This window comes from Stegostoma tigrinum, chromosome 22 (genome assembly GCF_030684315.1).
Source record: "Stegostoma tigrinum isolate sSteTig4 chromosome 22, sSteTig4.hap1, whole genome shotgun sequence".
In the NCBI taxonomy this organism is placed as follows: domain Eukaryota; kingdom Metazoa; phylum Chordata; class Chondrichthyes; order Orectolobiformes; family Stegostomatidae; genus Stegostoma; species Stegostoma tigrinum.
Window position 1 is genome coordinate 45358539 of NC_081375.1, and position 23307 is coordinate 45381845.

The 23307-nt window shown below is 45.2% G+C and overlaps 1 protein-coding gene across 7 annotated transcripts in view; it reads left to right on the plus strand.

The window, feature by feature from the left end:
* The window catches only part of LOC125463526 (myosin-2-like), a 47074-nt gene extending 29978 nt beyond the window's left edge, over nucleotides 1–17096 (plus strand). For 5 of the 7 annotated variants that reach the window (XM_048554853.2, XM_059653810.1, XM_048554850.2 and 2 more), the window contains 4 exons: nucleotides 2464–2634; nucleotides 5051–5155; nucleotides 5870–5965; nucleotides 7170–7316. In XM_048554853.2, the coding sequence (XP_048410810.2) occupies nucleotides 2464–2634; nucleotides 5051–5155; nucleotides 5870–5965; nucleotides 7170–7316 (519 nt within the window). Of the gene's footprint in view, nucleotides 1–2463; nucleotides 2635–5050; nucleotides 5156–5869; nucleotides 5966–7169; nucleotides 7317–7397; nucleotides 7497–17093 lie in introns of those variants that run through there. The other 2 variants (XM_048554854.2, XM_059653811.1) reach the window with 2 other exon arrangements.
* The last annotated feature ends 6211 nt before the right edge of the window (nucleotides 17097–23307 follow it).

Consider the following 23307-nt stretch of genomic DNA (forward strand, 5'->3'; position numbering starts at 1 on the left):
GGTTTTGCTACAATTACAGGGGTTCTGCTATAACGCAATAGTTGTGTTCCAGTGTAACAACGCATTATAGCAAATCACACTAGATAAATAATGGGGCCTATGGGAAAGCAGGATTAGGGGCACAAAGGACACATAACAATTATATTTTCCAAAATTCTTCCTCACCTGTGTAGTTTCATTCTTATAGCTGCAGTTATAATGACAGTTTATCAGACATGTGATGCTGCAAAGAGGCAATACATTTACGAATCTGACCTTATATTTGCAATGAAGTGACAGCTGGGCTTTTAAATAGAGCTCTGCCACTGGAAATCCCAGCAATGGTCAGTACTGTATGATTGTGTGAGTATTATTCAAAAGAAGTGAGCTGTGCAAAGTTATGTTCGAAAGAGCTCACAACCAGCAACCCTTCATGAAACTGCCCTGAAATTGACAAGTCAGCAATTTTTAGTATAATTCCCTCTTCCATTTAAATGGTGACCTGACCTGACATTCCATGGGCACAGGCTTCTGGATAGATTTTCGGATAAGTGAAGCGGAGGAATCTGACCATTTCTTTACTGTGTAGCCCATTGGCATTGAAGTTAATTGTAGGAGTAAAATGCATTGTAAACCTGAGTAACATTGTATCCAAATTCGTGCTGAAAATAAGCAGGTTGTAAATTCAAACGACTTTTGGCATAAATGATTTATATGAGCAAGTTCAAAAATCCTAACATGTTAAATATGTAACAAAATCCAGGGAAAAATACTAAGAACAAAGATGCATGTTTTAACAGCATTCATATTTTAAATAGTACTTCATTTTTCACTTATACCATCAATTTAGCATTGCAGTCCATAATTGTATTTAAATGGATTGCATCTTTAAATAATGCTGATACATTTAATGTATTCAGCTTAAACTCTTCAAACTAAGACTTCAGAAATTTTCCTAGTAAGGCAGTTGTTTTCTGCGTGATATTGTATTTGAGACTTATGACATACAATCCATACTTGATGGAATTGCATTATAGCCAACAACAAGTTTCTGTTTTACAAATGTCGTCCCTCTATTCATCAACCGCATTATGGCCAATTCATTACAGCCAGAATATACGTCATGGGAGAACCCCTTGTATACACAACACTAGTCAGATCACAGCTGGAATACTGTGAACAGTTATGGACCTTTTATCAAAAATGAAGATATACTGGCATTGGAAGCAGTTCAGAGAAGGTTCACTGATCAGGTACCATGACTGGAGGAACTGTCTTAGAAAGAGGTTGAGGAGGTTGGACCTGTACTCATTGCATTTCAGAAGAAAGAGAGACGACCCTACTGAAACATACAAGATTTTTGGAGGACTTGACAGGGTAGATGTGGGAGAGTCTAAGAACAGAGGACATAATTTCAGAATAAGAGGTGACATATTTAAAGCAGGAATGAGGAGAAATTTCTTCTCTCAGAGAATGTGATTCTGCAGAATTTTTTTAATGCACAGGGTGGCCAGCACTGTACCATTAAGAATATTCAAGGCTGAAACAGACCGATTTTTAATCAGCAAGGGAATCATGGGTTATGGGGAAAGGGCAGGCAAGTGGAGTTGAGGATTATTAGATTATCTATGATTTCATTAAATGGTGGAGGAGGCTGAATGGCCTAAATGGCCCACTTCTACTCCTATGTTTTATGAAGGATTTAAAATGATTGAAGAAATTGACAGGGCAGACAGAAACAATTTATGCTGGTGTAGGAGTCTAGTATAAGGGGGTATAAAGATAAAATTGGAAATGGCTATTTCAGAATGATATCAGGAATTCCTGATTTTAGGAATTCACACTAAGGGTAGTGGAAATCTAGAGTTCTATACCTTAAAAAAATTTTGAGGCTGGGCAACAGTCAATAGAAAATGCCAATATTGAGACTGATAGTATTTTTATTTGGTAGGTGTATGTGGATTATGCAGCTGGCAGGATTTAAGAATTTGACCTAAAATGATGGAAGAAGAATGGCCTACTCTTGTTTTGTTTTAATAATTCAAGGAATATGGATATGACTGGCTGCGCAGTATTTATTGCCCATCCCTAGTTGTCCTTGAGAAGGTGTTGATGAGCTGCCTTTGGAAACTACTGCTGTCTGTTTGGTGTAGGTAGATCCACAGTGTCATTAAGGACGGACTTACAGGATTTAGCCTCACAACAACAATATATTTCCAAGTCAGGGTGGCAGTGGCTTAAAGGGGAGTGTGCAAATGGTAATGTTCCCAAGTATCTGCTGCTATTATCCTTTCAGAAAGTAGTGGGTTTGGAAGGTGCTGCCTAAGAAGCCTTAGTGAATTTCTGTAGCGCATCTTACAGCAGCAGTGTTAGAATGACTGAATGTTTTTGGAATTGGTGCCAATGAAGTGGGCACTTTCTGTCCTATTTAATAGCTTTTTGACGTGATTTCAGAAGCTCCACTTCATTTGTTCTTTAAATCAGGCTGCAATGATGGCTGAGGAGTTGAAGAAGGAACAAGATACAAGTGCTCATCTTGAGCGAATGAAAAAGAACCTCGATCAAACTGTCAAGGATCTGCAATTCCGTCTGAATGAGGCTGAGCAGTTGGCATTAAAAGGTGGAAAGAAACAGATACAAAAACTAGAGACTAGGGTGAGCTGTGTAAACATTTTTTAAGTTGAGGCTTTCTCAGAGGACATTTGTAACAAACACAGCATAAATAATTGTTGATTTCCTACAAGTGAATATGTAAGGGCAAGTAACTCATAGAATTTTATAAAATGTCCAAAGTTTGTTAACTTTTGATATTAAAAGTGTCCTTATTACAGTAAAAAAATATGGAAAGAAAACTTACAAAGAAACAATTACTTCTGGGTACATTTGAAAGAGGACACAAATTAAGTTGCTGATGGTGTGTATACAGTAGGAATTGGCCAATGGTATGAGCTCTTTAATATTTGCCTTTAATGATCTCAGAAATTAGATTTGACATGATTGTCAAATTTTACTGCTGAAGAGCAGAATTTCATTCTGATGGGTAGGCTAGCTTTAGTTTGGGTATATGTCCTCTCTATAAAAAGTTAAAGAAAATAACACCCTTGAAACATGCTCTTAGCTTGTAGTGACCCTGTATTAATTATTTTGCTTTCACATAGCAAATAGGAAAATGTAGTCTGTCTACTTACTTACATTGAAATTCATAGAAAGTCCAGTGCTTCACAAATTCAGAACCTTTTTTAAAAAAAAATTCATTCCCATGGGAGTTTGGATTTGCAGGTGGATCATCGTTTATTGTCCAGGTTCACGAGGTCAATTCCCAGAATGGAGGTTCACGAGCTCAATTCCCGGAATGGCGGGACTATCATATGTTGAAAGATTGGAGCGACTGGGCTTGTATACACTTGAGTTTAGAAGGATGAGAGGGGATCTGATTGAGGCGTAGAAGATTATTAAGGGATTGGACACTCTGGAGGCAGGAAGCATGTTTCCGCTCATGGGTGAGCCCAGAACCAGAGGACACAGTTTAAAAATAAGGGGTAGGCCATTTAGAACAGAGTTGAGGAAAAACTTCTTCACTCAGAGAGTGGTGGATATATGGAATGCTCTGCCCTAGAAGGCAGTGGAGGCTATGTCTCTGGATACTTCCAAGAAAGACTTAGATAGAGCACTTAAAGATAGTGGAATCAAGAGTTATGGGGATAAGGCAGGAACAGGATACTGATTGTGGATGATCAGCCATGATCATAATGAATGGTGGTGCTAGCTCGAAGGGCTGAATGGCCTACTCCAGCACCTACTGTCTATTGTCTATTGTCTATTATCTCTTAGTGCTGTTGAGGAAGTGATAATGAACTGTATCCTTGAACCACTGCTGTCCAAGTGGTGGGGTGGACCCATAATGCTGTTAGAGAGGGAGTGTTTTTAAATTCACTCACAGGCAGTGGGTATTGCTGGCTGGGCCAGCTGTTATTGCCCATTCCTATTTGTCCGTGAGAAGGTGATGATAAGCTGCATTCATGAACCACTGAAGTCATGTGCTATGGTGCAGCAATGTGCGGGCAGGGGCGGGAGATCAGGATTTCAATACAACTGTGATGTTACTGTTTATGCTCCCATTTTATTTCTTCAATGATTCTAGTCTCTTTGTCAATTCAATGAATATTGTGATTTGCAATCGCAAATAAAAACATTTTTCCCTTCATATAGTAGTTTGTATCTGAAAATTTGAGTCACAAGTAATTCCATATTTGTCAGGTGCATCCCCCCCCTTCACCTCCAACATTTTTGCCCACAAAATTGTAAATACAGAATGTAATTTAACAACCTGCCATAAATTCAATTCTGACCCATTCCTTAGTTTTTATGCAGGGTGTAAGATCATAGTGTTAAGCTGGTTGGAGGAAAGTATAGAGGGGATGTCAGAGGTGGGTTCCTTACACAGAGAGTTGTGAGAGCATGGAATGCGTTGCCAGCAGCAGTTGTGGAAGCAAGGTCATTGGGGACATTTAAGAGACTGCTGGACATGCATATGGTCACAGAAATTTGAGGCTGCATACATGAGGATCAATGATCGGCACAACATCGTGGGCTGAAGGGCCTGTTCTGTGCTGTACTGTTCTATGTTCTATGTTCCATCATTGTCCATGGACAATCAAAATTACATGTGCCCAGGTAGTTTAAAGGTCGCTTTATGAAGTTTGTAAATGTAATTTTTACTCTCTGTGGAATTATTATTAAAGAAACAATTGTATCCTGTAACATTAAAATGGAGCTGTCCAAACATAGAGCCATACATAAGCATCCAAGTGCATATGCCAAAACCCTGTTGTCATTGTACTAAGGACAAAGTGTGACAGGGCTTAAATTGTGGAATAGGCAATGTACATTATCAAGTACTGGCCTTAGGCTGATATCTGCAGTAAAAAATCTAAAATTGTGTATCGCTGAGCAATGTAGAAACTGTGATATTGTTTACATATAAGTTCAATGCGAAGCAGCATTCAATTATGTATACAACTAGAACGATCCTAGGAGAATTGCAATTTTGAAATACTTATTTCTTTTATAGATACGTGAATTAGAGAATGAACTTGAGGCTGAACAGAAACGTGCAGCAGAGGCTATTAAAGGTTCACGGAAGTATGAAAGGAGAGTTAAAGAGATGACGTTCCAGGTAAAGGATTCAGAGATCTTAATTCTTGTTATTTAAGAACAGGAAACGAAAAATGAAGACACTGTACCTTCTTAGATAACAAAGTGTGAAGCTGGATGAACACAGCAGGCCAAGCAGCATCTCAGGAGCACAAAAGCTGACGCTTCGGGCCTAGACCCTTCATCAGAGAGGGGGATGGGGAGAGGGTTCTGGAATACATAGGAAGAGAGGGGGAGGCGGAACGAAGATGGATAGAGGAGAAGATAGGTGGAGAGGAGAGTATAGGTGGGGAGGTAGGGAGGAGATAGGTCAGTCCGGGAGGACGGACAGGTCAAGGAGGCGGGATGAGGCTGGTAGGTGGGAAATGGGGGTGGGGCTTGAGGTGGGAGGAGGGAATAGGTGAGAGGAAGAACAGGTTGGGGAAGCGGGGACAAGCTGGGCGGGTTTTGTGATGCAGTGGGGGAGGGGGAGATTTTGAAGCTTGTGAAGTCCACCTTGATACCATTAGGCTGCAGGGTTCCCAAGCGGAATATGAGTTGCTGTTCCTGCAACATGCGGGTGGCATTATTGTGGCACTGCAGGAGGCCCAGGATGGACATGTCGTCTGAGGAATGGGAGGGGGAGTTGAAATGGTTCGCAACTGGGAGGTGCAGTTGTTTATTGCGAACCGAGCGGAGGTGTTCTGCAAAGCGGCCCCCAAGCCTCCTTTAACTTCTTTTTATTTTTCACATCCAGTCTGTGGAAGATCATAAAAATCTGAGCAGACTGCAGGATTTGGTTGACAAATTGCAACTAAAAGTCAAGTCCTATAAGAGAAATGTTGAAGATGCTGTAAGTAAATAGATAATGCAAACTGCAGTCAATTTAAAGAGTTTTTTTTATTTCTTCACTATGACTTAAGATCTATTCATTATTAGATTTATGCAATTTTGTAGTTACAACACATCAGTTTTCAATTCATTTCTTAGGTACAAATTGGATCAATAGAATTCTTTAATCTGGTGGGTCAGAATTACCTAATAATAGTAAAGTCATTTAAAACTGATTCCTTTTGACACTAAATGCTACTGCTGTTGCTGTTGTGTTAAAGGCATTCGACTACACTTTGCCTTCAATGCTAATCAAATGGCATTATGGACTATTTTTGTTTCCATTTGCCCCTAAATTTTCTATGGTTTCTTTCATTGGAACCTGCTGTTGAGTGGGGTTTCCCTGAGTAAGTGTTGGGACCCCAAGTGGGGTCACGAGCTAAAGTTTTGGGGTCAGTTCTGAGGCAGTAATGTCTAACTGAGTTAGGACAACTGCACTCCCATTCTAACAGACCCCCCCCCCCCCCCCCCCCAACTCTCATAGCTCGATAACCCCTACCTGCCACTCTTACAGTTCACACTGAGGGCGGTGATGCCATTGGAGTCTTGAAACGGGGTCACTGTGGGAACACGTTTGGGAAGTGTTGCCTTAGAGAGCCTAAACAAAGAAGGAACATTGCCACTCCTTAACCAATCAGATTATAGGATTGCTAATGAGCAGGGCATGACCTAAATCAAGAAGTGTTAAGCTAGAATATTTAAAGCAATGTAAAATCAGGCCCAGAAGAGCAAAAGAAAGAAGAAAATAAAGGTGGAATTAAAAGTGAGCTAAATAAACAGGAAGCAAAAATAAAAAGTTAAAATTATTTCAGTTTAAAAGCTTCAGCAATAACTAAAATCTGAAGGAATGAGACTCCACTTCTGGAAAGGTTAATTTTCAAATGACAACTATGTGCCATTCCATATGTACGTAAATACTGAGCCTCTGTGAGGTACTACTCTTGTGTAGCTTCTGGAGAAGGATGGTACCTCTGTCAGAAAGTTTTGGATCTCAGCACTTAACTGAATGCGTGCTGCTGTCAGAGGCTGCAGATTGTTTCAATTATTTTAAATGGCAGGGCAAATCTATTTGATGCCATAAAGTACATGAACAAATAATGCAAATTTAATGTCAGGTTGGAGTTAGAGTCTGGAATAAACTTTGTCATGTATTATTATCTGTCTAGGAGGAGCAGGCCAGTGTTCACATTTCCAAATTCAGAAGGACACAGCATGAGCTGGAGGAAGCAGAGGAGCGTGCAGATATTGCTGAATCACAGGTCAACAAACTGAGGGCTAAAAGCCGTGTTATTACCACCAAGGTAAAAGAATGAGTTCAGAATTTCTGGCTATTATTGAGACATCTGATATTCAATGCTACTACTGACATTGTATTGTCCAATTCTCTTTCACAGAAAGTAATGTACACTGCAGAATGAATACCGACTTGCAGCTCAGCACCATAAAGAAGAAATCCACACAATGTGAATTTCTTAGCAAGTCTTGCTTTGGTCAATGTATACTTAAAACAAAACAGATTTCAATTGTAGCAGGAAATAGAGAAAAATAAAGCATGTATCACACTCTCTGATAGTGGCATTCCTGACTGTAGCCAACACGTTATGATATTTTTATCATTGTAGAAGATGTAGAAGCATTCCCAAGGCAGCACATTGCATTTAGACATGTTAGTACATCCTACAATAAAATTATAAGTTTTTAGATTGGCAGTAAAGATGGGTGTTGACTGGATGAACATGTAAACTTCCATTATACTTTTCATCAGAGTGTTTTAGCTTTTAGAAGATACCAGGTTAACTAGTAATCCATTGTGTTTGGTAATATCCATGAGGAATTGAGAACAGTAGAATTTTTGCTGTGTTATTGAAGGACATTGATGAGATTAAGATAGAAGTGATCATTTCAATCTAGACTCACCCAGAGTTAAGTGGATTTGACAATATAACACATTCTAGATTGCATTGAAGTCAAAGGAAATAAAGTTGATGTGTTGTAAAATGAGCAACTGACCTAATCTCGTCAGTTTCCAACCAGAAATAACCTTTCATGGTCTGTAGGACATGTGGATATAACCAAATGTTGACCAGCAGTAGTTGATGTAAAGAAGGAGCAAAGTGGCATGCAGAACAGAAACAAGTGTTAATGGGAGAGAAGCAGAGGATGAGCCATCAACTGAAACACAGATAAAAGCAGTGGTAGTCATTCAGGGGAGTGTGTAATTCCTTCCTTGAGACTCTACCCTATCTTGTTTGATGCTTATTAAACTGCAAAGCCAATGAAAGAAACTTGTTTATGACGACCTTTCATCTCACTAAGCATTTGTCAGGCCAAACTGAAGCCAGCAATCTGCTTTGAAAGTTTTGTTTGCAGTTGACCCAGTGTCCACGCAGCAGCAAGGAAAATGTTTTTGAAGTTTATGTAATCAACAACATCCTTGAAGAAAAGTGAAGTTACCCTGTACTTTGCAGAAAAAAAACTTAAGATTTGGATCCAGATCTGCATATTTGACAAAATCTGCTCAGTTCTCTTTGGGCACCCGTGCACTATTTTTAATCAAAGTCCTTCCATTAGTTTTTGAGATACATTGTTTACAACAGCCAATTGACAAATAGGAAACATTAGCTCTACTTACATTGGGAGAGGCAATCATTCATAACGAAATAGAATAATTATTACTATTGCTTTGCTGGGATGTCAAATGCTGATTACGAATTCTGAAGTGTATTGCTTAATTATTCAATAATTAGGCAAGAGTGTAGTTCCAAGGATACTTAACAAGTGCACCAATAGAATGGTAGAAAGATCATGCCTATATGGTGTTACAGAATCGAGTCTGACATTAGCTCATGTTGTAGCCATATCGACATCCATATAAACATACGAATTAGGCAGAGGAGTAGGCCATTCGGTTCCTCGAGTATATTAGAACATAGAACATAGAACAGTACAGCACAGAACAGGCCCTTCAGCCCACGATGTTGTGCCGACCATTGATCCTCATGTATGCAGCCTCAAATTTCTGTGACGGTATGCATGTCCAGCAGTCTCTTAAATGTCCCCAATGACCTTGCTTCCACAACTGCTGCTGGCAACGCATTCCATGCTCTCACAACTCTCTGTGTAAAGAACCCACCTCTGACATCCCCTCTATACTTTCCTCCAACCAGCTTAACACTATGACCCCTCGTGTTAGCCATTTCTGCCCTGGGAAATAGTTTCTGGCTATCAACTCTATCTATGCCTCTCATTATCTTGTATACCTCAATTAGGTCCCCTCTCCTCCTCCTTTTCTCCAATGAAAAGAGTCTGAGCTCAGTCAACCTCTCCTCATAAGATAAGCCCTCCATTCCAGGCAGCATCCTGGTAAACCTCCTCTGAACCCTCTCCAAAGCATCCACATCTTTCCTATAATAGGGCAACCAGAACTGGACGAAGTATTCCAAGTGCGGTCTAACCAAAGTTTTATAGAGCTGCAACAAGATCTCACGACTCTTAAACTCAATCCCCCTGTTAATGAAAGCCAAAACACCATATGCTTTCTTAACAACCCTGTCCACTTGGGTGGCCATTTTCAGGGATCTATGTATTTGCACACCAAGATCCCTCTGTTCCTCCACACTGCCAAGAATCCTATCCTTAATCCTGTACTCAGCTTTCAAATTCGACCTTCCAAAATGCATCACCTCACATTTATCCAGGTTGAACTCCATCTGCGACCTCTCAGCCCATCTCTGCATCCTGTCAATGTCCTGCTGCAGCCTACAACAGCCCTCTATACTGCCAACGACACCTCCAACCTTTGTGTCGTCTGCAAACTTGCTGACCCATCCTTCAATCCCCTCATCCAAGTCATTAATAAAAATTACCAACAGTAGAGGCCCAAGGACAGAGCCCTGTGGAACACCACTCATCACTGACTTCCAGGCAGAATATTTTCCTTTTACTACCACTCACTGTCTTCTGTTGGCCAGCCAATTCTGTATCCAGACAGCTGAGTTCCCCTGTATCCCATTCCTCCTGACCTTCTGAATGAACCTACCATGGGGAACCTTACCAAATGCCTTGCTGAAGGTCCATATACACCACATCCACAGCTCGACCCTCATCGACTTTTCTAGTCACATCCTCAAAGAACTCGATAAGGTTTGTGAGGCATGACCTGCCCCTCACAAAGCCGTGTTGACTTCATTTGATCAAGCCATGTTCTTCCAGATGGTCATAAATCCTATCCCTCAGAATCCTTTCTAACACCTTGCAGATGACAGACATGAGACTTACTGGTCTGTAATTGCCGGGCATTTCCCTATTTCCTTTCTTGAAGAGAGGAATTACATTTGCCTCTCTCCAGTCCTCAGGTACAAGTCCAGTGGAGAGCTAGGATGCAAAGATCTTCGCAAGTGGCAAAGCAATTGCATTTCTCGTTTCCCAAAGCAGCCGAGGACAAATCTGGTCCGGGCCTGGCGACTTGTCCATCTTAATGTTTGACAAAATTTTCAGCACATCAGCTTCCTCTATCTCTATCCATTCCAGCATGCACACCTGCTCTTCAAAGGTTTCATTCACTACAAAGTTTGTCTCTTTCGTAAAGACAGAAGCAAAAAACTCATTTAGGGCCTCCCCTACCTCCTCAGACTCCACACACAAGTTCCCTATGCTATCCCTGATTGGCCCTACTCTTTCTTTAACCATTCTCTTATTCCTCACATAAATGTAAAATGCCTTTGTGTTCACCCTAATCTGTTCTGCCAAGCCTTTCTCGTGCCCCCTCCTGGCTCTCCTCAGACCATTTTTGAGCACTTTCCACGCCTGCCTGTAATTGTCTAGAGCTGAGCTTGACCCTAGCTTCCTCCACCTTATGTAAGGTACCTTCTTCTTTTTGACGAGAAGCTCCACCGCTCTCGTCATCCAAGGTTCCTTTATCTTACCACTTCTTGCCTGTCTCAGAGGGACATATTTATTCATCACTCGCAACAACTGTTCCTTGAACAGTCTCCACATGTCTATAGTGCCTTTACCATGGAACAATTGCTCCCAGTCCATGCTTCCTAACTCATGTCTAATCGCATCATAGTTTCCTCTTCCCCAATTAAATATCCTCCCATTTTGCCTAATCCTCTCCTTCTCCATAGCTATGTAGAATGTGAGGCAGTTATGGTCACTATCACCAAAATGCTCTCCCACCACAAGATCTGATACCTACCCCAGCTCGTTTCCGAGCACCAAGTCTAGAATGGCCTCTCCCCTCGTCAGCCTGTCAACGTACTGCGTTAGGAAACCCTCCTGAACACATCTTACAAAAACAGCTCCATTCAAATCTACTGCTCGAAGGAGGTTCCAATCAATATTGGGAAAGTTAAAGTCACCCATTACAACAACCCTACTACGTGCACACTTTTCCAAAATCTGCTGACCTATGCTTTCGTCAATCTCCCTGCTGCTATTGGGGGGCCTGTAGTAAACCCCTAACGAGGTGACTGCTCCCTTGCTGTTCCTAATTTCCACCCATACTGACTCAATAGGCAGATCTTCCTCGACAATGGAAGCTTCTGTAGCTGTGATACCCTCTCTGATTAGTAGTGCTACACCCCCTCCTCTTTTTCCCCCCTCCCTATTCTTTTTAAATGCTCTAAACCCTGGAACATCCAGCAACCATTCCTGCCCATGAGAAACCCATGTCTCTGTTATGGCCACAACATCATAGCACCAGGTACTGATCCATGCTCTAAGTTCATCACTTTTATTCCTGATACTCCTTGCATTAAAGCTAACACACTTTAACCGATCCCTTGGTTCCTTCCCAGGAAAGTCCTTCCCACTAGCTGGTCTACCTCTTGCTACTGCCTCACCTGCATCAACTCTCACCTCCGGTATACAGCTCAGGTTCCCACTCCCCTGCCATACTAATTTAAACCCTCTCGAACTACTCGAGCAAACCTTCCACCCAGGACATTGGTCCCCTTCCAGTTCAGATGCAACCCGTCCTTCTTGTACAGGTCCCACCTTCCCCAGAAGGCATCCCAATTATTTACATATCTGAAGCCCTCCCTCCTACACCAGCTGCGTAGCCACGTGTTAAGCTGCGCCCGCTCCCTGTTCCTTGCCTCGCTATCTCGTGGCACCGGTAGTAAACCAGAGAACACTACTCTGTTCGTCCTGCTTTGCAGCTTCCATCCTAACTCCCTGAACTCACTTTTTATATCCTCAATCCTATTTCTGGCTATATCATTAGTGCCAATATGTAACACGATTTCTGGCTGTTCGCCCTCCCCTTTTAGAACCTTATACACCCGATCGGAGACGTCCCGGACCCTGGCACCAGGGAGGCAACATACCTTCCGGGAATCCCGATCTTGACCACAAAATCTCCTGTCGATTCCCCTAACTATCGAGTCCCTACCACGAGTACTTTTCTATTCTGCCCCCTTCCCTTCCTTTCCCTACTCACTGCTTTCCTTCCCGGCTGCCACTCTGGTCCTCGTCACTTCCACCGCTGCTCCTGCTCCTACTGTGAAAAAGAAAACACCGCTGTCCGCTACCGGTAAGTAATTTTAAAAAACTGCCTTACCTTAGTTGCAGTCTTCCGGGTTCATCTTACCTCCGCTGCTGCTCGCAGTCAAAATATTAGACCATTTAATGAGATCATGGCTGATCTGATTGTATCCTCCAATCCATAGTCCTCTGTGTGAAACAGTTGCCCCTCAGGCCCCTTTTAAATCTTTCCACTCTAACCTTATACCTATGCCCTCCATTTTTGGACTCCCCTACCCCGAGAAAAAGACCTTGGTTATTCACCCTGTTCATGACCCCCATGGTTTTATAAACCTTTATAATGCCAGTCCTCAGCCTTTGATACTCCAGGGAAAGTAGCCCCAGCCTACTCAGCCTCTCCCTATAGCTCAATCCCTCCAACCCTGGCAACATCCTTGTAAATCTTTTCTGAACCCTTTGAAATTTAATAACATCTTTCCTATAGCAAGGAAACCAAAATTGAACACAGTATTCCGATTGTGATCTAACTAATGTCCTGCCCAACTGCAACATGACCTCCCAACTTCCATACTCAATACACTGTCCAACAAAAACAAGTGTACCAAATGCCTTCTTTACCATCCGGTGACTCCACTTTTAAGGTACTATGCACCTGCACCCCAAGGTCTCTTTGTAGAGCAACATACCCCAGGACCTTACCATTAAGTTTATAAGTCCTGCCCTGGTTAGCCTTTCCAAAATACAACACCTCACATTTCTCTAAATCAAACTCCATTTGTCATTCCTCTGCCTACTGGCCCATCTGATAAAGGTCCCATTTTACTTTGAAATAACTTCTTGAAGTATTTTTTTACTGTCCACTACATCACCAGTTTTGGTGTCATCTGCAAACTTACTAACCATTCCTCTTATATTTGCATCCAATCATTTATATAAGTGACAAAAAAAGTGGACCCAGTGCTAATCCTTGTGACACACCACTAGTGATGGGTCTCCAGTCTGCGAAAGAACTCTCCACCATCGCCCTTTGTCTCCTACCTTCCAGCCAATTTTGTATCCAAAGGCTAACTCCCCTGGATTCCATGTGATCTAACCTTGCTAACCAGTCAACCACGGGGAAACTTGTTGAACATCTTGCTGAAGTCCATATAGACAATGTCCACCACTCTGCCTTCATCAAACTTCTTTGTCACTTCTTTAAAAAACTCAATCAAGTTAGTGAGTCACGAATTCCCACGCACAATGCTATTTATGACTCTCCCTAATCATTCCTTGGTTATCCAAAAACATGTAGATTGTGCCCCTCAGAATCCCCTCCAACAACTGATCACCACTGATGTAAGGCTCACCAGTCGAAAGTTCCCTGACTTTTCCTTACCCCTTTTCTTAAATAATGTCACCACCTTAGTCATCTCCACACTTCCAGGACCTCACCCATGGCCTTCAAGATACATATATCTCAGCAAGGGGTCAACTCCCATTCTTCTAATCTCCTGCAGATACAAACCCAGCCTGTCCAACCTTTCCTCAAAAGGCAATTTGCTCATTCCAGATATTAGTCCAGGAAACATTATCTGAACTGTCTCCAATACATTTACTTCCTTCCTTAAGTAAGATGACCAATTTTGTGCACAGTTGGGACAAATGACAGCATTGGTCATCACAGTTACATTTGAATGAGTGTAACATGATGGATCCCTAGCAAAACTGGAATCAATGGGTATCAGGGCAAACCGTCTGGTGTTTGGAGTCATACCTGGTACATAGGAAGATGGTTGCGGTTGTTGAAGGTCAGTTATCTCAACTACAGGACATCTTTGCAAGAGTTCCTGAGGATCCTAGGTGCAACCATCTTCAGCTGCTTCATCAAGGATCTTCTCTCCATCACAGGGTTAGAAGCAGGGATGTTTGCAGATGACTTGGAAATATATCACTGTTCCTTCAATGTCACTTCAGAATCCTGGAATGCCCTCCCTAAGGGCATTATTGGTCAACCTACAGCATGTGGACTGCAGCAGTTCAAGAAGGCAACTCACCATCACTTTTTCAAGGGCAATTAGGGATGGGCAATAAATGTATGCTTGTTGTATATCATATAATAGTTCTTTAAGAATTACCCACTACCTTTCTTTCACTACTATTCATTCTTGAGATTTGAGTATTTCTGTCCATGCCAGCATCTATTGCTTGTCACTGATTTCCCAGAGAGGAGTTAAGAGTCTATCATAAGTTGTAATAATGTATTTTCCCCACTCCTCGTAGTCAACACGAACCCCACACCTTCTTGGTTTCTTTTCGTTAAATTTAAGTGCCTAATTTCAGATTGGATTATATCACATTCAATCTTGATTTGTAGTTATGTTATGGTCACTATTTCCGAAAGACTCTTTGACAATGAGTTTATTTATTAGTCATTTGTCATTAAGTAATATAGAAACTAATATGGCCGAATACCTAGTTAGCTCTTCAATGTACTACTCGAGAAACATGTCTCATACCTAATATACCATTGAGCATGTATATGCTATCCTTTACATACGGCAGATAATAAAATGTGAGGCTGGATGAACACAGCAGGCCCAGCAGCATCTCAGGAGCACAAAAGCTGACGTTTCGGGCCTAGACCCTTCATCAGCTCTCTGATGAAAGGTCTAGGCCCAAAACGTCAGCTTTTGTGCTCCTGAGATGCTGCTGGGCCTACTGTGTTCATCCAGCCTCACAGTTTATTATCTTGGATTCTCCAGCACCTGCAGTTCCCATTATCACTTTAAATATGGCAAATTGCTACATGAGTACAAATGTACATAATTGTTCACAGTAGCTGGTTAGAAATAGTCTGGAGCATCTTTACCACTCATAATTGTGGTAAATACTCCTCTCCTTTTCATTTAACAATGAACAAACATTCACAAATTCTGTAAGTCAATATTCCAGGTTATAGCGAGTTTTGAGAAGATTTGTAGCTCAGGTTGAGGTTCTGGATGTGAGTTCACTCGCTGAGCTGGAAGGTTAGTTTTCAGACGTTTCGTCACCATTCTAGTTAACATCATCAGTGAGCCTCCGACGAAGCGCTGGTGTTATGTCCCGCTTTCTATTTATCTGTATAGGTTTCCTTGGGTTGGTGATGTCATTTCCTGCATTGGTGAAGTCATTTCCTGTTCTTTTAGTCAGGGGATGGTAGATTGGCTCCAAATCAATGTGTTTGTTGATGGAGTTCCAGTTGGAATGCCATGTTTCTAGGAATTCTCGTGCGTGTCTCTGTTTGGCTTGTCCTAGGATGGATGTGGTGTCCTTCCTCATCTGTATGTAAGGATACGAGTGATAGTGGGTCATGTCGTTTTGTGGCTAGTTGATGTTCATGTATCCTGGTGGCTAGCTTTCTGCCAGTTTGTCCAATGTAGTGTTTGTCACAGTTCTTGCAAGGTATTTTGTAGATGACGTTCATTTTGTTTGTTGTCTGGAAAGGGTCTTATTAAGTTCATTAGCTGTCAAAAGACCCTATACAGACAACAAACAAAACGAACGTCATCTACAAAATACCTTGCAAGAACTGTGACAAACACGACATTAGACAAACAGAAAGCTAGCCACCAGGATACATGAACATCAACTAGCCACAAAACGACATGACCCACTATCACTCGTATCCTTACATACAGATGAGGAAGGACACCACTTTGACTGGGACAACACATCCATCCTAGGACAAGCCAAACAGAGACACGCATAAGACTTCATAGAAGCATGGCATTCCAACCGGAACTCCATCAACAAACACATTGATTTGGAGCCAATCTACCATCCCCTGACTAAAAGAACAGGAAATGGCATCACCAACGCAGGAAATGACATCACCAACCCAAGGAAACTTAACAAGATAAATAGAAAGCGGGACATAAAACCAGCGCTTCGTCGGAGGCTCACTGTTGACGTTACCTAGAATGGTGACAAAACATCTGGGAACAAACCTTCCAGCTCAGTGAACCAGCTTACGTGTGGAACAAAATAAAGACCCACTCTTCTGTGGACCGAGAGGAGGAGAGCGCTGTGTTGGAGGTGGAAGGAAGACGTCGGGTTGGCTGTGCACCCTTGCAACCGGTGGATCTTAATGCTGGCTTCAGCCTAACGCTGGTTCAGGGGAGCAGTCAACCTGCAACGATGGCTGCGGCAAGTGCTTGTGCCCCAGGCCGGGGGGTCCGGAACACCATCCGCGTTTCTGTGAAGAAGGTGGATGAAGGTGCACCTGTGGACTGCACCTTCTTCGTGAAGAGGGTCCTGTTGGACAGTTGTGGGTTCGCTGCTGCGGACATTTACTGCCTGCAGGATTTCCCTGGAGAAGGTTCTTACGATGTAACCTTCAGGAGTGCCAAGCTTTGCGAGCGCTTCCTGGAGGTTTTCAAGGAGAAAGGAGGTGAGGGCCCCCTCTCTGTATTGACCGCTGTCCCGCTGTTTGTGATGCCAGCGCAGAGGAGCCGTATGGTGACTGTACACATGTACAACCCGCATGTGCCAGCAGCTGATGTCCTGACCTTCCTTGGAAGGTATGTGAAGGTGGAAGGGGACCTAACTGACATCATAGACCCCTTCAGCATCTGGACCAGTAAGAGGCAGGTCAAGGTGACGCTGAGGATGGGCGCGCACGGGAACATTATACACCCACCATCCAGCTTCGCGATCGGCGGGATCAAGGGCTACCTGACCTATGCAGGGCAACCCAAAGTCTGCCATGCCTGTGGTAGGTCAGGTCACATGGCGGCCGACTGCAAAGCCACCATCTGCAGGAACTGCAGGGAGGAGGGACACCTTGCAAAGGATTGCCCACAAGAGAAAAGCTGCAACCTTTGTGGGGAAGTGGGCCACCTCTATAGGGCATGTCCGCGGCGGGGAACCACCTATGCCCAGGTCGCCGGCAGGGGAAATGCAGGGCCAGCCCCCCACCCCGGAGGAGAGGAAGGCACCAGGGCCCTGCAAGGACCCCACTAATGTGCAGGAGGGCAGGGTCGTGCAGGAGGGCCCAGCCACACAGGATGGGCCTGAGGCCGGCAAAGCGCCCCTCCAGGCTCCGCTCCCCCCCAACAACTCGGAGTCGACGGAAGCGGCGACAGGCGACCCAGGGGAGTGGACGACGGTCCGGAAAGCAAGGAGGACGGCGCATCGGCGGGCCCAGGAACCGCAGCCATCAGGCGGGAAGAGGCAGCTACAGGGGGGCTATAAGAACTCCTCTGACAAGGGAGATTCAGAGAGGGCCTGCCCAAAGCAGAAGCTAAAGATCTCAAGGGAGAAGGAAAGCAGCAGCACGCTTCCAGGTGACGGGAGGCGTCCTGCGGCTCCCTCCGACACCCAGCCACGTGCCGCCGGGGCCCTGGAGGGCCCCCTGGAACTTCCAGGCGAGAAGGAGGAAACAGCGCGTCCCCAGCCTGACCCAGAGCCGGACTCTCCTGCCTCCGTACCCCCGACGGGGGGATGCCACCCGGAAGGCAGCACGGACGGTTTCCTGAGCCCGGAGAGCGTCCAGAAGTTAGCCCGGGCAATGAGCATGTAGGGACAGATGGAGGGGCTGGACCTTGGACTTGGGGAGGGTACTGCGGTCACTGCCCACAATGAGGGTACGAGTTGCAAGCATTAATGTGCGCAGCGTCAAGTCCACTGCAAGATGTGTGTCCACATTGGCCTACCTGACCACCGTCAAGGCGGACCTCCTGTTTCTGCAGGAGTGCGGGGTACCGCACCTCAGCCGGTACGGGAAATGGTCCGGCGCCTGGACCTGTGGGCCTTCGATCTGGTCGGGGGGGGGGAACGATTGTCGCTCCTCGGGCTTGGCTATTCTGCTGCGGTTCGCAAATTCACCATCTCTCAAGTTCAGGAGCTAGTGGGGGGGGGGGGGGGCGCATCCTAGTGGCCGATGTCACCTACAGGAACGCTCCCCTGAGGCTGATCAACATGTACGTCCCAGCGGTACGGAGTGAGCGGTTGGCCATCCTGCAGAGGCTTCCACCCCTGCTGGCTATGTCCAGGCCGGTCATCCTAGACGGAGACTTCAACTGCATCATCGATGCAGATGGAAGATCCAGCGTGGGGACAGCGGGTAGGGGGAGTCAACTGGACGTCACGTCCAGATTCCTGATGGGCACGGTGAAGGACGCCAAGCTGCTCGACGTCTTCAGCACCCCCGCAGATGGAGCGCAGTGGAGAAACACCTGGTCACGGCCAGATGGGTCTATTCGCTCAAGGGTAGACTCCCTGCAGGTGTCACAGGCGTTCTCGGTCAGGTCCACCGGCGTCCTTCTCTGACCACTGCCTCCTGCTGGCCGACTGTCACAAAGAGCGTCTTTCACCGCATTGATGGCCCTCCAGGCGCAGTTGATGTTGGTCTCGGTGTGCGTCCTAGGAAACAGCCCGTAGAGCACGGAGTCCCGCGTCACGGAGCTGCTCGGGACGAACCTCGACAAATACCACTGCATCCCCCTCCAGACCTCCTGTGCATAGGCACACTCCAGAAGGAGGTGATCGACAGTCTCGTCCCCCCCGCAGCCGCCTCGAGGACAGCGTGCGGTGGCGCAGAGATTCCGGGCATGCATAAAGGATCTCACTGGCAGAGCCCCTCTGTTGACCCCAGAGAACGTCGAGGAGCTTAAGAGGGAGTACGCCGGTTGGAGAACCGTGAAACCCCTCTTTGAGTCTCCAGGCGACTGGTGGGAGATGGTGAAGGAGAACATCAAGAGGTTCTTTGTCCTCAAGGGTGTAAGGAAGGTGAGAGAGAGGTGGGGAAAGCTGTTGCGACTCCAGAAAAGGATGCAGAACCTGCTCCTTCTGCAGTTGGTAGGGGTCGATGTCACGGAGGACCTCCGCGAGGTGAGGGGCCAGCAAGCCTCACTCTTCGCCGCGGAGGCCTCCAGGATACTCTTCTGGTCCAGGGTCCGCTCCATGGAGCAGGACGAGACATGCTCGCGTTTCTTCTTTAGAAGGTGCAAAAAGAGCGCTCTGTGCTTAGCTGGCTGAAGGAGGATGACGGCTCGGTGACATTGTCTCGGCCCGACATTTTGAGGATCAGCAGATCCTTCTATGTCAGACTGTATGACACGAAGCCCACGGACAGGGATACGATCGCCTACGTACAGGACAGGCGGGTGGACACCTGCCTCGTCAGCCTGGACCAGGAGAAGGCCTTCGACAGGGTCTCTCATGCTTCCATGAGTGACGTCCTCTCCAAATTGGGGTTCGGGGAGGGCATCCGCAATTGGATCCGGCTGCTCTACACCAACATCATTAGTGCAGTCTCGATCAACGGGTGGGAATCGGACAGTTTTCCCGTCAGATCTGGAGTCAGGCAGGGCTGCCCGCTCTCTCCTGCCTTGTTCATGTGCTGTGTGGAGCCCTTCGCCGCATCCATCAGGAAGGTCGTGAGCCTGAAGGGCGTGACTATCCCAGGCAGCGGAGGCCTTCAGGTCAAGACCTCCCTGTACATGGACGACGTCGCCGTCTTCTGCACCGATCGTCAGTCGGTGAGTAGACTGTTGGACATCTGCGGCCAGTTTGAACTGGCCTCGGGTGCCAAAGTCAATAGGGGTAAGAGCGAGGTCATGTTCTTCAGGAACTGGGACGACCGCTCCTTCATCCCCTTCACCGTCAGGACAGACTACCTGAAGGTGCTGGGTGTTTGGTTTGGTGGAGCTGGGGCGTGCACTAAGACTTGGGAGGAGCGTATCACCAAATTGAAGCAGAAGCTGGGCAGGTGGACGCTCCGGTCCCTCTCCATCGCGGGTAAGAACCTGGTTGTCAGGTGCGAGGGGCTTTCGGTACTGTTGTATGTGGCGCAGGCCTGGCCTATTCCCTGGACCTGCGCCGCTGTGGTCACCCGGGCCATCTTCCACTTCATTTGGGGGTCGAGGATGAACCGGGTCCGCAGGGACACATTGTACAAAGACCTGGAAAATGGGGGAAAGGGCGTACCAAACGCCACCCTCGCCCTGACGGCTACCTTTGTGTGTGGCTGCATCAAGCTGTGCGTAGATCCTCAGTATGCAAACACCAAGTGTCACTACTTACTGAGGTTCTACCTGTTCCCGGTGTTGCGAAGGATGGGCCTGGCCTCATTGCCGCGGAACGCTCCGAGTAGTTGGACCGTTCCGTACCACCTGTCCTTCGTGGAGAAATTTTTGAAGGGAAACACCTTTGACCACAAGGCCGTCAGGCAGTGGTCAGCACATAGTATCCTCGAGACCCTTCGGGAAAAGGAGAGGGTGGATCCCGTCGTGTGATTCCCAACGCAGACTGCCAAAGTCGTTTGGCAGAATGCCTCATCACCAAAACTTTCAAACAAGCACAAGGACATTGCTTGGCTGGCGGTGAGAGGGGCTCTGCCAGTGAGATCCTTTATGCATGCCCGGAATCTCTGCGCCACCGCACGCTGTCCTCGAGGCGGCTGCGGGGGGGACGAGACTGTCGATCACCTCCTTCTGGAGTGTGCCTATGCACAGGAGGTCTGGAGGGGGATGCAGTGGTATTTGTCGAGGTTCGTCCCGAGCAGCTCCGTGACGCGGGACTCCGTGCTCTACGGGCTGTTTCCTAGGACGCACACCGAGACCAACATCAACTGCGCCTGGAGGGCCATCAATGCGGTGAAAGACGCTCTTTGGTCTGCCGACAACTTGCTGGTCTGCCAGCTGAAAGAACTGACCCCGACCGAATGTTGCAGACTGGCGCACTCCAAGGTCCAGGACTACGTGCTGAGGGACGTGCTAAAGCTTGGGGCAGCCGCCGCCAAGGCGCGGTGGGGAAAGACCACCGTATGAAACCCCTCGTCCAGAATAGAAAAAAGGGCCCTATCTGGTAGCTGGGCCCAGCTGGCGCTTTCCCCAACTGGTCAGGGGGCCAACTGGGACTGTGCGGGGTGACGACTGCCGGGGTATTTTCTTTGCTTTGTTTTTTTTTCTTCTTTGTTTGTTGTTTTCCTTTAGTTGATGTACGTACCCCCTGGGTAACCCGGAGCGGCTTGCTTTACTTGGTAGGTGTATAAATATGTTTTATTTTTTGTACATCTTATGAATAAAGTATATTTTTTCGAATAAAAAAAATGACGAAACGTCTGAAAACTAACCTTCCAGCTCAGCGAGCAAACTCACATCCAGATTCCAGGTTATCTATTTACAATTTTGTTCTCCCTTCAGTTCTTCAACAGTCTAAAGACTTTTTAATGCTGCCACTGTTTTCATGTCATTCATTCATGATTTGGCTGTTAATGTTTACTTTCTAACTTATACAGCCTTTATCTTGCTAGAATAACCATAAACCAGTTAAAATGAGTGACTATATTTGTTCCTGGAGTTGGCATTGTCAATGCCTGTCGTCATAGTAGCTTTCCAGAAAGTGAACAGTACAGAAGCAACAGGACACTTTCTAATCCAATCAAACTTTAAGAATTTATAATTATTCAATTTGATTGGTCTGATATATTAGTACTGCTATCATTGAATATATTACTGAAATTGGTTAAGATAACACTCAATTGAGATTTGGAGGGATAAAGAATGTGTTGTTTGGCAACTGAACAGCAGGGGACCTTGAGCCCACTTTTCATAAAATCTCCATTATACACATCTTCCAGCAGAGGTCATTAGATATCCACTAACTATCATGAGATGGCGCACAGTCCAATCAACTGCGCTCCAGTACTTGCTCCAAAGTGAATCAGAATCGATCCAATGATCAAATCTGGATTTTTGTAGTTTAGAATTTTCTCCACTCTACTTGAAATTGTCTTTGGGCCACACTCCTGGTCTTGTGCAGAAGGCAATTTCTGAGACCCAGGTCACAAAAGGAACTGACTACTGTGCATTCTGACTGTGTGAAGACTGAACCACACATTTAGTTTCACCTGCATGTACAGAACTCCACTTTGTCCATAAATTACTTTTTAATGTTAGGAGATTAGGAGCAAACACTTTTACTATTTTGTAACATTAATAAGATTGATCAGAGGTCCAGGTTATGCAGTATTAATGACTGCAAAAATGTCCCTGTCGAAACATTATTCTGCTGAAACTGTGAGAAACATCAGGAGACTGTAAACCAAAAGTTCAAAAGTTTCTGTCAGTGATTCTATGCTTTGCCATAGATGGTGCTGTTGAGGACCCCTAAGCTGCAAGGAACAGAAATCTGAGATAACAAGGTGTAGAGCTTGATGAACACAGCAGGCCAGGCAGCATCAGAGGAGCAGGAAAGCTGAAATTTCAGGCCTAGACCGTTCCTCAGAAAAAGGGTCTAGGCCCGAAATGTCAGCTTTCCTGCACCTCTGATGCTGCCTGGCCTGCTGTGTTCATCAAGCTCTACACCTTGTTATCTCAGATTCTCCAGCAGTTGCAGTTCTTACAATCTCAGGAACAGAAATCAACTGAATTGGCAACAAATCTCACTATTATCCAAATAGTCTTGCGTAAACCCTTCATCAAATTGCACCAAGTTGCATGCTCTGTAACTGGGGTTTTAACTGTGCACCAAGTTCACAGCTCAACATGCTCACTACAGCCGAAAAATAAATTGGTGGAATGTCTAATTTTGACAAAAAACATACCACATATTTTAAAATAATTAAAATATTTCTTCTCTTCACAGTTTACTGATGTTTACATCAGATTCTATTTTAATCCAGTCATATAACAATTGAATTCTCAATATGAAAAATAAAATTACAATTGAAGGATGCCAAGAGCATTAAACTTTCTGTGGAGCTGGATGAACACAGCAGGCCAAGCAGCATCTGAGGAGCACAAAAGCTGACGTTTCGGGCCTAGACCCTTCATCAGAAAAGGGGGATGG